At 41.0% G+C, this 17,048-nt stretch overlaps 1 protein-coding gene across 5 annotated transcripts in view; it reads left to right on the forward strand.

Annotated features, from left to right (window-relative positions):
• Positions 1-17,048, forward strand: part of AKAP6 (A-kinase anchoring protein 6) — a 480,213-nt gene that overhangs the window by 176,787 nt on the left and 286,378 nt on the right. For all 5 annotated transcript variants that reach the window (XM_045841111.1, XM_045841112.1, XM_045841110.1 and 2 more), the window contains exon 3: positions 8,461-8,712. In XM_045841111.1, coding sequence (XP_045697067.1) covers positions 8,461-8,712 — 252 coding nt within the window. The remainder of the gene's footprint in view (positions 1-8,460; positions 8,713-17,048) is intronic.

A 17,048-nucleotide genomic window follows, 5' to 3' on the forward strand; every position in this document is an offset into this window, starting at 1 on the left:
AAAATCCTAGAAACAGTGACTAAACCAGTAGTATTGAGCATCCCTACTCCCCAGATGGTAGTTTGGAAAATTATTTCTGTTAAAGGAAACCAAGGCTTCTTAGAAAAATGGCCAATTTCAAGTCTGACAGTATGTAAGATGAGCAAGGAAGCTATCAAAGACTGCTGGAACAGTCAGCTAAGTTGAACTGAAAGGATCCCAGTGACCACAGGCAGACAGTGTGAGCTGCAGTAAGGTTGGGAATTGCAGTGGATCAAAACCCATCAAATATGTCGAAGTTTATGAATACAAAATGACATTAAGTAAACCAGCTGGTTACCTTCTGAATGTGACAGAGAACCAAGTCATTATCTTAAACCCTGGGTAAAGAAAGGAAAGAATCCAGCAATTTCTTAATTCTTTTATGAATTGTATCACTGTAACCAAATAGTTGATAAAGCAAAGCCTCTTCTAATAAAGTTACTCCAGCTAACACATGAAAACAGGGTGATAGGATGAGAATGTCATCATTTTGTAGTCCCCATATGTTCACAGTTTTAGGCACAGAACACCAACTGCCAAAATAGTTGATAGCAACTCACAGGAAAGAGCAAAAGCCAAAGTTAAACACCTCTTGATAAAAGAACTCAATGCTACTTTTAGTTTTGTCAAAGAAATTGAACCTGAGACTAATCAGGCCTCAGGGCCTGGCTGCCAGTTGGCGGAGAGTGGGGAGGAGAGAGGAAACGAACACCGAACACCGACTGCTTCACACGGCCGAGGTCAGCAAACCCAGATTGTGGGAGGCTCTGCAGGGTGATGCCCCGGGATCTTTAACAGATACATTAGATGAAAAAAGAAAGGCATATAGTTGGGATCTGTAGATTAAAAAAGACTTAAAAAGACATATCAAGTAAAAAGCTGGCCCAAAGTACATTATGTTGTCCAGGCATGCTTACTAGGGTGATAGAACAGTGAAGGATGCAAGAAAGTAAGTGCTGTGCTCCTCAGGACCGTGGTCACTTTGGGAGGGATAGGGGTCTGTGATGGGGAGGGGACATGTGGAGGCCCTTCTAGAGAGGCTGGCAAGGTTCTAATTTTTGACATGGGTAGTTGTTGCAAGGGTGTTTGCCTTATAATAATTTACTAAGCTATATATTTTGGGGGTGATATTTTGTATCTGTTTCATTCTATAATAAAAGTGTAAAAAAAAACCCCGGAAAAAAGGGAAAGCATGTGAGAGAAATTTACAAACCTGATGCTGCCCTAGAGATTATCACGGCACCTTCAGCAGTGGATGAATAAAGTTGTGGAAAATTGCATTCTGGGGCACAAGAATGTTGAGTTCTCCTGTAAAGACATCTGTGCAATGTTAGTGGCAGGGCACCTTTCTGGTTGCTGGGAGGTTTTGTTTTGACAGTTGTGTAGCAGCGGTATTGCATGTAGCTCTCATTTCAGTTAGAGTCAGCCTAGACAGCTGACCCCGTTTCTGGCTCAGTGTTTTTAATGTGGGGTGTCCAGAACACCAGCATCATGGTGACTGCAGGCTTAAGGAAATGCAGATTCCTTGGTCCCATCTCTCTTCCAAAGGAGCAGCCCTGGCTTCTGCATGATTAGCAAACACACTGTGGCATGAGACCACCACTGACTTCTCTGTTGACTTCTACATGGAGTCAGTTCTGTAAAGATATCCTGGAGAGAGTACAGTTAAGAGCAATTCCCAGGTAAACTGTTGAGAGTCAGTGCCATAGGTGAGGTTCTCATTCATGAATGACCCCTTTATCTAGTGGGGTCACACAGAACATTAAATGTGAATGTGACTAAACAATAGCTCAACCAGAAAAACAATTTCTCCAATGTACAACAGCAGTTGTCAAATTTTCTTTCATCTTTTTCTCAGGGTTTTTTTCCCTTTCAAGTCACAGCCTGGGATTAGGAATTTAAAGTGAAAAAAAGAATTGAGATCATGGTCAGCAGAACAATTCAGATTTGGGTGTGGTCAGACAAACTTGCAACGGGTTCTTTCTCAGGTGAAGGTGAAGGAGGCTTTGAGTGTGAAAGCAGACATGTGAAGGCTGCCAAGTCTGTGTTCAGTATTTTCACCTTCACTTTCCACCATCTCCTTCACTCCCAAATCCATGTGCTTGTCAGCAGCTCTCCTAATCGAAACAGATGATCTGATTTCAGTTACTTTTGCTGATTGAGAGCTGTTTAGTGTGGATGCATTGAGGAGAGTAAACTAATCTACTACTTATTTTTTAGGGATTTCACTTTGACTCATGAAATGTAGTATTTTATCCAATTGACTCTAATTTTACAAACATCCTTTGAGCCCTGTACACATGCACAGCAGTGTCCTGGGAGTGGGGCATTATTTCCCGCTTTCAGAAAGGTAGTCTAATCAGGGATGTGGATGAGCAAAGGCTAATGATACCAGCAAAAGCATTGCTACATAAATAATCTCATTTCAGTTCTCACACTCTGAATTTTAGGGATTAAAATAATAGCCCTGCCCTGGCTGGTGTGGCTGAGTGGATTGAGCACCAGCCTGCGAACCAAAGGGTCCCTGGTTCGATTCAGCCAGGGCATGCACCTGGGTTGCAGGTCAGGTCCCTGGTAGGGGGCGCACAGAGGCAACCACACATTGATGTTTCTCTCCCTCTCTTCCTTCTTCCCTTCCCTTCTCTCTAAAAATAAATAAATAAATAAAATCTTTTAAAAAATAAAAGGATAATCACTATTTATAACCACAGAATTCTAGAAACTTTGGAGGACAGTAATGTGATGATCTTAAAAAGCCTCAACCTGCCTCTCACGACACTTCATCACTGCCATTCTCCACACGACAAAGAAACCAGGACCATTGGAAAATGTATGCGTTAGAGGAAGGAATGAAAGGGGGGCAGTCTACTTTGGGAAGATAAAAATACCATGTCATAGTAACATTCAATAGTCTGGTCTTTTGGAGAAAGTACAGTTTTGATAACCAACCAAAGATGACATTAATAATTTGCAATAGGAAGGGCTTTTTGTGTGTGTGTAAAGTTGCAAGTTTTAGTTCAAATGGTTCATGTATTAGGCATTTTTTAAACAAGTACTGTAGTGTTCCCTTGGTCTGTATTTTAGAATATAAAGTACATGTATCAGGTAAGAATCTTGTCTTAGCTTTTTCTCTTGAATACACCTGCATATGGTGACATATGCATGTGTAAAGACTTTTCTTTGTTCTTTTGTAGAATTGCTAGCAAACAAAGCAAGCAGTCATGATGACATGGCATTTTGTAGCAAGACTAAAACGTGAACAGAAATACATCTCATATTTACATCTCTCCTGCTTACTGTCTCTAGACCATGAAAACTTTCCATTCTAAATGTAACGGTATGCTCTGGGTAAGACAAGGGTTCAAGATTTCTGAAACTTTGATGGGAAAAAGAAGTGGGAGTGGGGAAACCTATCTTTTAAATGTAGGTGGTATTTATTTGCTTTTTTAAGAAAAATCATCTGAACATGTCCTGCAATTAGAAAAATGTAAGTCAAGAGTGTTTTAAGAGAAACAGGGAAATTACTTTTAGGGGAAGGGAAAGAAACATTATTTAGGGTTGTGGATGAATAGAGAAATTCCAGCCAATTTCTGTTTGTGCCTGCGTAGAGTCACTTGTTGGTATTGGGGGATTTGTTATGTTTTCTCATTTGAGGGTACACATAGGGAAGCACGAGGCAGGGAGAAGTAGGAGGGGCTTCCTTTGTAGGATTTCATGAAACTGGAGTGCCAAGTGTTGCTTCAGCACCCAGGTGAGGAAGTTGCTGGAAGGGCAGGTTTCTTTTTCATGCACAAGGAGCCCTGGAAATAGGTACTTAGGGGCACCTTTGCAGAATACTGATCCACAGACACATAATTTCATGAGGAAAGCTTCAAGGTGTTTTTTTTAAGTGGTTGAAAATAGGTAGGCACTGTGGCCTCTTGATGAGGCAGCAAACAGATCTCCTCCCAGGGCCAATGAACAGGAGCCGAGGAGGTCACATTTAGCATTACGGCGGTAAACAATGAGAAGAGTCACAGGAGGGAACCCTCATTTCTGTTCTGTGTTGATGGCGACTGGACATACTGGTTAAATACACATCAGCTAAAAGCCTTGTATCTGTGTAGAAGGAATGATACAACTAAATACATACACAATCTTACAAAAAGAGAGAGAGAGAGAGAGAGAGAGAGAGAGAGAGAGAGGGAGGGAGGGAGGGAGGGAGGGAGAGAGGGAGAGAGAAAGAAGGAAAGAGAAAGAAAGAAAGAAAGAAAGAAAGAAAGAAAGAAAGAAAGAAAGAAAGAAAGAAAGAAAGAAAGAAAGAAAGAAGGAAAAAGAGTCTCTCATAAGTATATAACTATAAAAGAAAAATACTGACTCATCCAGCTGGAGTTTATTTGTAAACATTCTCAGGTCAACTCAGTGTTTGTATCAGCTACTTCAGTAACCATAGAAGATTCCTGTTTCAATGACAGGCGGCAGCAGCTGCAATTTGAGACCAAAAGTTATATAGATAGAAGTCTGAATGAAGTGGGCAGTTGGCAACATAGTATCTTCAGTGAATGTTACACTGTGAGGAATTCTGAAGGCTACAGGGGCCACTGCAGTGTATGTGAATTACACAAAACAATGGAAAGTATCACTTTCCCAGATTAACCCAGTGATATCTATGGAAAAAATGTTACCCAACTTCGAAGATAGATTATTAACCATTGTTATTTGATTTGGGATGGGCTCCAGATTAACCTCATTTTCTTTTATACTTTTCTGAAAATCATGTGGAAGTTACAGAGTTAGGCCTGATGATTGTAGTGCCATAACGATAAGAGGTATGCTACTTGTAATTTCCAAGAATCTGAAAGGAATGTATGACCCAAAACAAATGTTTACATGCATCTTAATAACACTACTATAAACTGATTTTCTTTTCTGTTGTTATTTTTAAAACTATCATACAGAAAAATTCACTTTCATTTCTGATACACAGTTCTACAGATTGTAACCCACCTGCAGATTCATATAACCACCTCCACAGTGAGGATGGGGGACAGTTCCATCGCCTCGAAACACCCCTCAGGCTGTCAGTCTACAGTCACTCTCCCCTCCCTCAGCCCCTGCAACTGCTCATCTATTCTTCTCTGCTAGGATTTTGTCTTCTGAGCATGTCATATAAATGGAAATATATGCTGTGTAACCTTTTGAGACTGTGAGTAGAGATTCTTTTCATTTCTGTTTATACCTAGGCCTTCATTTCTCTAACGTAAGCACCCAGGAATGGAATTGCTGGGTTGTATTATTGTAAGTATATGTCCAACTTCACTAAGAAACAGTTGAACTGTTTTCTGCAGTTCTGTATTATTTTGCATTCCCACCAGCAGTGTAGGAGAGTTCCAATTGCTTTGACACTAGTCAACATTTGGTAATTTTCTTTTAACTTTAGTCATCCTAATAGATATATGCATAATGGTGTCTTATTCTGGTTTTAATACATATATTTCCCTAATGGCTAATGAGGACGAATGTTTTTTTCCATGTGCTTATTTGCCATCATTACATCCACTTACACTCTTTGTTCAAGTCTTTTGCCTGTTTTGTAATTGGGTTGGTTGTTTCCTTACTGTCGAGTTTTGACCCAAACTTGACTTACTTAGGAGAGTGTTCTTCTCCCTTGGTTCTTCGCCCCATGGGCCCAGTTCCTTCTCATCTGTGCAGCCTGTGTGAACACTCACCTTCCTGCTGGCCAGGGAACTCCAGGGGGCGGGCTCTGGAATGTGCACCTTTGTGTACTCAAAGCATTTGCTGAAAAAACAGAAGTAATTAATTGCTAAAGATATTTTCCTTCTATCCTTAATAAATATGGATTGGGATAGGAACAACTTGAGTATCTATAAAAATGTTATCGCTTGAAGGATATTTAAAAACTATCTTTACTTTGTAATTAAAAGTATCTTAGTCTTTGAGACATCTCTTGATTTGGACATCTAAATGAGCTTGCTGGAGAACATTTTTTTTTTTTCCTCAGAAGAAAAAAATATAAGGGAATGACTGAAATCCATGTAGAATGATGGGAAATTTTAAGTAGGTAAAACTTCAGTGGACAGTAGGCACCTGCTAGGGAAGAAGGTAGTTAGTGAGAGGGCGAAAGAATAATGATCAGGAAGTGGCAGAGAAACGCTGAGGCCCGCCCTCCCCCTGGAGGCCTATGTCCATCTTTCAGGTGAGGCCCGGGCAGTGGGCCGCATCCCTGGGAGGGTGACAGGGAAAGCAAGGTCCTTGGGCAGAGTGAGGGCTGGGTGAGAGCAGGAGGTGGATGATATAATTACTCACACATTTCTTATTATGGAGTGTTTTCCTTACAAGGGAATGGGAGTATGGGCCAGAAAAGTACAGAGAATTTGGAAGTATCAGCAGTGAGAGGAAGGGACTTTTCCAAGGCAACACAGTACTCCACAGGAATGAGCATCCCAAGGAGGCAAAGGATGCAGGGCCTGTGCTGTCAGTCAGAGGTGTGGGGGATCAAAGGAGTAGATGCTCTAAGCATGCACTAGTTGAGGCCCGGGCAGCATGGGGTATCTTGTGGTGGCAGTTAGAGGCCTGCTTTCTTATGCTGAAGGTCAGCAGAGAGAGCTAGTGTGGCTGTGATTGGTTCCCATGCTCTGGGTAATAGGGTACTGTAATTTGTGCCCCAAATCTCTTTTGGACTGCATGTGCTCCTGAGCCATGTTTGTAAGAACGTTACATAATCAGGACTCCAACATCTACTTAGTTTAAACTTTTTATCTCTTTCAAGGTTTTTGGAACAGGCTGAAAGGAATTTGTAAGTATAATTAATGAGTTAAGTATATAATTCTAATGAACTCTTCTTCACATAAAAAGTTAACATGAAAAAAGTTTGGTGTTTGCTGTTCGATTTCTCCCAGGTTGGGATGTTTTGCACCAACTCCTGTGGTGTTTCTTCTGTGAACACTTTTCATCTGTACTGTCTGGACACACGGGGGCCTGCAGAGGACGGGGCTGGGGCAGTCTGTGGCCAGTAAATTACAAGATTCTTAAGGGTAATTCTGTCTTATTCTTCTCTGTCCCCAGTGCCCAGTATAATACCTACATACACACAAACATATACAAATGAAATTGTAGTGCCCAGGGTTCCCTGCTTTAGACTGCCATGTGTGTAAATTCTATATAATACATGCATATATTCCTTTAAATTAAATTTTGAATTCCAAAGGACTGCTCCTCTGCTGTAACCCACTGGCCTGAAAGCTTGCACAAATCTACACACTCTGTGGACCCACTGCTTGTGTTTAGAGCTCATGAAATTATTTATCTGACAGTGTAGGACCCAAAACACTCTGCTTTTTCCCATATCCACACTTAGGCCTTTACACCTAGTATTCTTTTCCATTTTTATTATCACCAATGTGTATCACTACCACCAATAGTTTTGGGGTGTCAAGAACTAATATTAGAGCTACTGGAGTTGTACAATAATTATTATTCAAAATCCAAAACAATTCTGTACCATTATTCAATAGATTTTTTGCCTATTTTTATTTTTATTTATTAATTTTAGAGGTCAGAGAGAGGAAGGTAAGCAGGGAGGAGGGGAGAGAGAAAGAGAAAGATTAATTTGTTTCCCCACTTATCAATGCATTCATTGGTTGCTTTTCATATGCATCCTGACTGGAGATGGAACCCACAACCTTGGTATATTGAGATGACACTCTAACCAACTGAGCTACCAGGTCAGGACCTATGGATGTTTTTATTTAAATTGTCTAGGCCTTAAAAACAAAACAAAACTGTATTTTGTGTTTCTTCATCCTTGGGGTCTCTCTGGCTTTCCTTCTTGAGAATGAGTCTACTTGCAAAGTATGGGATCATATTTAGATATACATTATAAATTTAAGAATGAAATTGTGTCCCTGTGGGAATGTGACAATTGTCTCTTACACCGAAGACCCTGTGGTTCACTGAGAATGGCTGGGATATGCTCCAGGACTTAGATTCTAGCCCGTCTCTCTTCATGCTGAGTGTCTGGGCGACGCTCCCGCCCTGAAGCGCTGTGTGCTCGGTGGAGGCGCTACCAGCGGGAAGAATCGCTGTTGGCTTACTTGCCAGAATCACAAATAGTAAATAAAGAGAACAGAGGGTGGATTTGTGAGGTGACTTCTCACCTTGGCTGAACTTTCAATTTTGGTATCTGAAAGAATAGAATTTTTGTGGTTTAGAAAAATATCAACTTACCTGTGTGCACGAAAGGCCCAGTGCCCAGGAATATGGCCTGCGGTCGCAGGTGAATGAGAACAAAGGCCAGCTATCTACCTGTGCTCACCTGACCTGTAGGCGCTGATAATTGGTGTCAGGGAAGGAGTCACTTCTTTCTAACCGTTGTTTCCCCAGGATAAGGGCAAAGTAGTCATCATATTTTTGCCCACCCCCCTTTTTTTTTTACTGCAGGACATTTGCGAAGATATTTCTGATCATGTTGAACAAATCCACGCCCTCCTTGAGACTGAGTTCTCCCTGAAGCTGCTGTCCTACTCTGTCAATGTGATTGTGGACATCCACGCGGTGCAGCTCCTCTGGCACCAGCTCCGAGTCTCCGTGCTGGTCCTGCGGGAACGCATTCTGCAAGGTCTGCAGGACGCCAATGGCAACTACACCAGGCAGACAGACATTCTGCAAGCTTTCTCCGAAGAGACAACAGAGGTGGGTATTTTCTTTGAAGCAAAATAATGAATGCGTTGTCAAGTGTGACCATTGGAGAATGTTTTCAGTTCACAGATGTGGGATAGGAATTCTTTGTAGGTATGTTGCCAGGGAGACCTGAGTCAGGGGATTTCCCCGCCTCTCCTTGGTTCTTGTCTTCTCTGCAAGAGATGAATTCAAACGAGAGACGACATGTATAATGGAAATGAGATAACATGTTTGTTTATGAAATCCTCACACAAGCACAAAGTGCAAGCAGGCACCTGGCTAGTCTGAATGCCCCACATAGAGAGAAAACAAAGTTATTAATAAGTTTGTTAGTAAGTAGTTTGTTCTATATTCTTGAGCCAAGGCTACAAGTGGGCACTCAGCTAATCTGAGAGTGTCCTGTCGGGGTTCAGAGGTTATATACTTTAATCAGCTTCTAGGTACCCCTCCTCCCCCTTCTAAACCTTGGGAATAATGTACAGCTACAAAGGCTTTCTTTCTCAGCTAGTAAAGGCTCTTTGTCTTAGTTAATGAAATTGCTGCAGAGCCTCCCTTTCTTAGTACACAGAGTTTCAAGGACTCCCTTTCTCCTGCGCCATCTTTGCTGGTGATGTTCAGAACACCCAGCAATCTTATTGGACTGGGCTCAGGACTGCTGAGTCAACAGGTGAGACATGTCTCCCTCCTCCTCCCTGCCTTAGTTTACTACCTATCCTACCTAGCAGGTGTAAATAAGCAGGTCATGAGCTGGGCTTCAAACTAGGTACAGTGACCAGAAGCTAGGACACTTTTAATGTGAATGAAGCTTTACATCAGCATTAATTCATACCTACCTGATAGTTTGCCTAGGTACCACCCATAGTTGGTATTAATCTGGTTCCTTGTTCCCCATTTAATTTATACTTATTGAGTGCTTAATATGAGCCAAGCACTAGGTGCTAAGAATATAATAGTGATCAAATCATGGTCTTTGCCTTCAAGGAGCTTTGAGTCTAGTGTGGGATGTGGACAAGTGGACAGACAGTGATAACTCTTTGTGATTCCACTGGATGGCAGAGAATGTGCACCTGATTCAGACAGGAAGCCTTTCCAGAAATGAGTCTAAACTGAGACCTGAAGGAGAAGCAGGGTTAGACTGGTGAACTGAGGTAGAAAATGTTCTAGACAGAGGGAAGATCCAGAGGTAAGAGAGAGATTGACAGGCTCATAGAACTATAGATAAAATAGGAGCAAAAAATTCAAGGAACCAGGAAATAGGCTTTGAACTAGTACTGTAGGTAAGCAGAGGTCAGATCATGAAGATGAAAAGACGTATTAACAATCTTCTTAAGAGAACTGGATGTTATTTTCAGGACAACAGAACAGTTTGTGCAGGGAATTGACATGATTAGATTCATGCTTCAGAAAAATCATTCTGTATGTAATGAGTCAAATGAACTTTAGAATTTTGCACAATCAATATATTTAGATTTTTCTGTACTCATATTAAGTGTACTGTAAAGAATTTGTTGTTGTTATTCTTGATGCATGGCTTAAGAATGAACACTGTAAATTTGAATCCAGATGAACTCTTTCATTCCCAAATGAAATTGACATATATTGTAGAGTAAAGCACTGCACTAATTAATTAAGCAGTGGTTGTGTGTGTGTGTAGACAGATAAACTGATTAAGTAGGTAGGTAGGTAGATGGATGTGCACATACATGCATAAATACCACATATAGATAAAGTGTGGGTGTATGTACACAGTCCCTAGGCTCTTGATACCCACTAAGTGCTCCACTGTTAGTTTTCTGGAAAATATGTATTTTTACAACTTTATAAATAATTTGTATGACTATATATGATTAAAGGTCTTATAAAGAGTGCTGCATAATTCATTAATTTATTAATGTTTTAATGACTCCAACATTATCAACAAGCAAAACAAATCTGCCCATTCTCACAAATGATTTATACTTGTTGATTATTATTTTCATAACAATGATGCTCTTGCTGCGGCAAATTCCCTGAAGGCCCTGGAAATGTATGGGAATCAAAATCTATTAGGCTCACTTCTTACATTAAGTCATGGTCTGTTTTCATTTAGCTTTCCCTTTTATTGTGGCAGTGAGGGAGCTTATAGAGATTTTGGTAGAGTCCTTTTTAAATCATAGGATGAATATGTGTGTGTGGGGAGGTATCAGTCCCCAGATGCCATCCCTCCCAAGTAGGACCCCTAGAGGGCCCTTAATTGGTACTCTTGTGTTGTGGGAATCCTACAAAGAATTCCAACTGGCCTACTCAGTCCTAAATCTGGTACCTGCGAGGTGGAGAATATAGATGGAAAAGGTTTGTCTGAACTTGGAGAAGAGCTTCCTTCAGATGTCTACCTGGCATCTCTGATGTGTACATCCTCTCTTTGTTCTTCCTCATGTGTTCTGCTGGCTCTGCTCAGCCTCCAGCACTGAACAGTCATCGAATCTGCCCCTTTCCACTATTAGAGGGGACACTAGAAATCACTGAGTCAAACGAATTCATGTTACATATTTATTCATTCAATAACTGTTTAATGATTGCCAGCCCTTGTGGGAGAGCTGGGGACGTATGAGTGCTCTAGGGTTTATTGTTATCACTGTTGTTATTGTGTTGTGGAATACGTTTATCATGCATGTATTTGAACTCATGTCATTCATGAAGTGGTGTCCCAAGAAATGGTGGAAAGCCACTGAGGCTAACTAATTTCACAGCTATGTTGCCAGTAAGTAGTATCTATTCTGGTTTTCACAATGTGAGCTCAACAATTATGTACAGAATGATTGGAAATAATTATATGCATTTTCATGTTCGAAGCCAATTGTCTTGTCATAAAGAGGCAACAGTACATTGTATGGAGGATAAAGGAACAGTGGATTCTTAGCCATCTGCGTTGTGGATGTTTTTCTGTGAATTGAAGCACTGTCTCCGTTATCATCCTTCCTGAAGCTATGGATTCCCCATCCTATTTCAAAGACTGCTTAGTTTTATTTGTTTCTGTCAGCACACTGGAATTGTGGAGAACAGGAAGGGATTAGGATAAAATTCTTGGCTTTATCAGAATAAATTCAGTTGTGAAAGATTTGTAAAATGAAGAGGGAAATGGCATAAAACATGCTGATAAATTAGAATAGTAAATATCCTTCCAATAAAGGTGAATTCATTTTTCTCTTCTTGGAAGTTAGTTGAGTTTCAGAGCCATATTAAAGAATAAGTTGGAAAGTCAAGAAAGTGGCAAGTTTTCACCCTTCGTGTCCTTGAAAAAACAAAACATATGATTTTAATTTTTTAATTTAAATATGGAGCAGATCAAATGTTGTAAGCAAATTAGCAGACACCTTACTGAAACCAAATGGAACAAAGAAACAAATGAAAACCCCTTAGGGACAAAGCTCTACATTGTGTACAAACTGTGTTGTACTGAAGTGTTCTATATTTCAGTTACTGTGATAAGCATTTTATTGTACTTGTTGTTTCATTTATTAAGAAGGGTAAGGAGTATTAAAGTAGTTGCCGTTCATAGATGGAAGGTGAGTGCTTCATAGGTAAGTAAGGATATATGTCCAGGAATAATGAAATAAAACAAACAAAACTGGCTCTTAACTGTTTCCTGTTGTAATAATAATTCTTTTTTCCCTCTCACCTGGGAACAGGATGGGAGAGGGCTTACTCTGGAGCAGTAAGTGTTTTTGAGGATAGTATTTTGTTTTCCCAACAAAGGGCTGGATAGGGAAGGTATCGTCAGGGGAAGACTTGGGAAAAGGGGGCCATGCCCTATTATCTGATATGTAGTCTCAGGTCATGTATTTATCTGACATCATTTATTAAGTGCCTCTTATTTTTGGGTAAGACAGTATCCCTGGTCTTAAGGTTCTGTGACCATGAAAATGGGGACTAAATGCTCTCCCAGGGCCACTGTGTCCAAGCCTATCTAGAACCAGGTGGCTGACACTTTCAGAGGACTAATTTTTACCTGACCTCTCATATTTCTTTTTCTCTAGCCATTATAGAAACACTTTTTCTTAATACCTCTAAGCTCACTCAAGTAGCCACAGTGCTGTACCTTTATGATAAATGTGATAAAAATAATGCAAATTTCAACTAGTTAGTAATTTAAATATCAACTAATGGGATAGCTTTGGAACTTAACCATCATTTATAATACTATTTTTATAAAGGAGTAAGTTCTGAACACTAAGCAGTTAAATTTTTTGTATTATTTTTTAAAATATATTTTATTGATTATGCCATTACAGTTGTCCCATTTCCCCCCTTCTCTCCCCTCCACCCTGTACCCCCTCTCCCACCCACATTCCCCCCCCTTTAGTCATGTCCATGTGTCATACTTATAATTTCTTTAGCTCCTACATTTCCCATACTATTCTTGCCCTCCCCCTATCTATTTTCAACCTACATTCTATGCTACTTATTCTCTATACCTTTTCCCCCTCTCTCCTCCTCCCACCCCCCTGTTGCTAACCCTCCATGTCTGTGGTTCTGTTCCTGTTCTAGTTGTTTACTTAGTTTCTTTTGGTTTTGCTTTGGGTGTGGTTGTTAATCATTGTGAGTTTGTTGTCCTTTTACTATACATGTTTTTTCTTTATCTTCTTTTCTTAGATAAGTCCCTTTAGCATTTCATAAAATAAGGGCTTGGTGATGATGAACTCCTTTCACTTGACCTTATCTGAAAAGCACTTTGTCTGCCCTTCCATTCTAAATGAGAGCTTTGCTGGATAGAGCAATCTGGGATGTAGGTCCTTGTCTTTCATGACTTGGAATATTTCTTTCCAGCCCCTTCTTACCTGTAAGGTCTCTTTTGAGAAATCAGCTGATAGTCTGATGGGAACTCCTTTGTAGGTTACTGTCCCCTTATCTCTTGCTGCTTCTAGGATTCTCTCCTTCATTTTTACCTTGGCTAATGTAATTATGATGTGCCTTGGTGTGTTTCTTCTTGGGCCCAACTTCTTTGGGGCTCTCTGAGCTTCTTGGATTTCTTGGAAGACTATTCCTTTTGCCAGATTGGGGAAGTTCTCCTTTATTATTTGTTCAAATACATGCTCAATTTGTTGCTTTTCCCCTTCCCCTTCTGGTACCCCTATAATTCGGATGTTGGAACGTTTAAAGGTGTCCTGGATGTTCTTAAGCTTCTTCTTGTTTTTTTGAATTCTTATTTCATCATGCTTTCCTGCTTGGTTGATTCTATCTTCCTTCTGGTCCACTGTATTGTTTTGAGACCCAGTTTCCTTCCCTTCACTATTGGCTCTCTTCCATGTATCTTCCTGCATCTCTTTTATGGTATCCTGCATCTTTTCATCTAATTTGCACCCAAAATCAACCAATTCCATGAGCTTCCTGATCACCAGTGTTTTGAACTGTGCATCTGGTAGATTGGCTATTTCTTGGTTGCTCAAAATGATGAGTCCTGGGGGACTGATGTGTTCTGTTGGAAACATGTCTCTCCCTGTCTCTCCTTTTTTTTTTCTTTTTTTTCCCGGTCTGGTCACTCTTGTTACGGTGGGGGGCGGAGCCTTAGGTGTTCACCGGGGCTGGGCACCCCAGTCACTAGATTGTGATTTATATGTGGGGGCGGGAGCGGGGATGGGAGGGAACAATGGCGGTAGTTCCGTTCTCCTAGGCTCAGACCCTTCTCTGGGATCCTGGGCTGCGAGCTCTGCCCTGGTCCACAATCGCCGCCTCACTGGGTCTGCCAGCCGCAGCTTGCGTACTCAGGGATCACCGCTGCGTTCTTGCGCCCCGGATGGCTGTTGCGCCGATTTTGCGCCAAATTTTCCCCGACCTCCGCGCGCCACTGACCCGTGCCAGCCCCGCACCCGCCCCCCGCCCACCCGGCTGGTCTTCTCCTACCAGTCTGGATGTATTGGTCTATTTCAACTTCTTGGCTGTCCGACTTCCATTCAAATAAATCCTCTATCAGTTCTGGGTGTTATTCTATCTGTAAATTATTGCTGTTCCAATCTTGGTTGTGCGAGGAGGCACAGTGCATCCACCTATTCCTCCATCTTGCCAGAAGTCCCCAGCAGTTAAATTTTTAAAAATTTGAAAAATACAGCCTGCCTTTAAATTGGAATTTCCACCATTACTTTCTTTTTTTTTCAATCCTCATGTGACGATATGTTTTTATTGATTTGAAAGAGGGAGGAAGAGAGGGAGGGGGAGAGAGAGAGAGAGAGAGAGAGAGAGAAAGAGGAGAGAGAAACATTGATGGGTTGCCTCCTCGTACACACCCTGACTGGGGATTGAACCCACAACACTTTGATGTGCAGGACAATGCTCCAACCAAGTGAACTACCCTGCCAGGGCTCTACCATTACATTCTTAAAAATTGTATAAAGTGGACTTTATTTGGCTGCCTCATTCCTTGGTATTTTTTGGTCCTGGTTCAGGTATGAAGCATATAAGTCACACATTTCCACTTAGGTCATTTGGCAGTTAATATTGTTTTCTCACTTTGTGCATTATAATTTAGCATAGGGATCCCTCTCATTTTGATAAAAAAATTCTCCCTAAATATACTTGAATAGTAAAAATATTGTAATAATATGAGTGAACATTCATTAAGCTCCTGTCTATGTGTCAGACTTGTGTTTTACGTATATTAACTCTTTTAAGCCTCACAGCAGCCCTGTGGGCAGACTTGCCATTTCCTGTTTGCAGATGAAGGAAATGAGGCTTAGTGACATTGAGCTGCTGGGTCATGGTCACATGGCTAATTAGTGCTAGAGGTAAAATTTGACTCTAAAACGTGGCTTTTTCACCAATGGAGTCAACTAAAACTACATAATCAAAGGACGAAATTACAGGAGGGGATAGAGACACATTCCAAAGTGTCATCATTCATTCATTTATTCAACAGATGTGCCTTTGAAAGCTTGTTCTATGCAGATCGGCATGCTAAATGTTGCAGGTATCCTGGGGAGTCGGCCATTTTCTCTGTGATTTATACTGTTGTGGTGCATACAGACTAGTGGGGGAAACAAGATAATTAAATAATCACAGTATTCATTTAAAGATTGAGATAAATGCTTAAAGGAAAAACAACCCAATGTTATAAGAGTCTATAAGAAAAGATTCTGACTTAGGTGGGAGTTTGGAATTTTGAAGAAGTGCAACTTGATCTGAGGTCTGAGGGGTAAGAGCCCATTAGTTATGGGGCATTACAGGTGCAAAGCTTTCCTGACAGAGGAAATAGCATGTGCAAAGGCCCTGAGGTGGGAGGAACACAGCATGTTCAAAAACTGAAAGGAGGACACTGTGGTCAGGTGAAGCTGGGGAGAGGAGAGTGACTTGAGAGAGACTTCTTCATGTTTGTCCTTGGAAGGGTTTGGGTTTTTAACCTAGCAGCAGGAAGCTAATAAAGGACTTTAAGTAGAGATTTAACAGTATCAGATTTGTAAATGTTACTCTGGTAGCAATGTGGAGAACAAACTGGAGGAGGGGGTGTGCCAGTTTTAAAAAATATCCAGTGAACCTCAGAAAATTATGGTGCAGAGGTCAGAGTGTAGACCCTGGGTCAGGCTTCTGTTTAAGGTCTAGCCCGACCCTCAGGTGCAAGGCCATCTGCTAGTTATGCCATGTTTTGTTTTGTTTTGTTTCTTATTTGCTCAGGCTTTGTTTATATAAAATAGGGACAATAATGTAGACCCCACCCAAAAAGGAAGTTGTTGGGAGGTTTAAATGAAAAAGTAATAGTACCCACCAACCATCCCATTTACAGATGAGGCTGAGAAAAGCGAAGTCAGGCTTTTCATCATTATTCTTTATCTCCATGTTGCAGAGATTGAGTGAAGGCTGTAGGAGACAAAGGCAAAGTAAGGCCTGAAGGAAGAGAACATTTCCAAAGCAAAACATGCAAATGAACAGGAAAACCTGACGTAAGGTCTTAAAGAGGCCAAATCTTGGGATAACTGGGTTGAAAGGACGCAGGTCCAGCAGCTGTATGAGGTCCAGCTTCACTTTGCTCAGCCTGTTTTCCCTCCAGGAGAAAGGAGGTCCGGGGATGCAGTGGCTCATCTTCCATCCTTCATCTCCTAAGGAAACAGATTCGACCAGGCTGTCCTTCAGCCTGGTACACATGCACACACACGCACACATACTAGGATTCCTGGGGCTCTTTTGTCCCAAACAAGTATCAGCCAAAAGTCTCATTTGCTGTGTAATATCAGAAATGGTATTAGCAATGAGACAAAAACCATAATCCCATAATTAAAGATTAAAAAATTAAAAGTACTTGTTGGTAATATTATTTTTTTTTAGCATAGGGGAGTTATCAACTGACCTACCTGGAATTATAACAACGGAGGTGGGCACTCTGT

Source organism: Phyllostomus hastatus, unplaced genomic scaffold (genome assembly GCF_019186645.2).
Source record: "Phyllostomus hastatus isolate PE091 unplaced genomic scaffold, TTU_PhHast_1.1 phas_contig_348, whole genome shotgun sequence".
In the NCBI taxonomy this organism is placed as follows: Eukaryota; Metazoa; Chordata; class Mammalia; order Chiroptera; family Phyllostomidae; genus Phyllostomus; species Phyllostomus hastatus.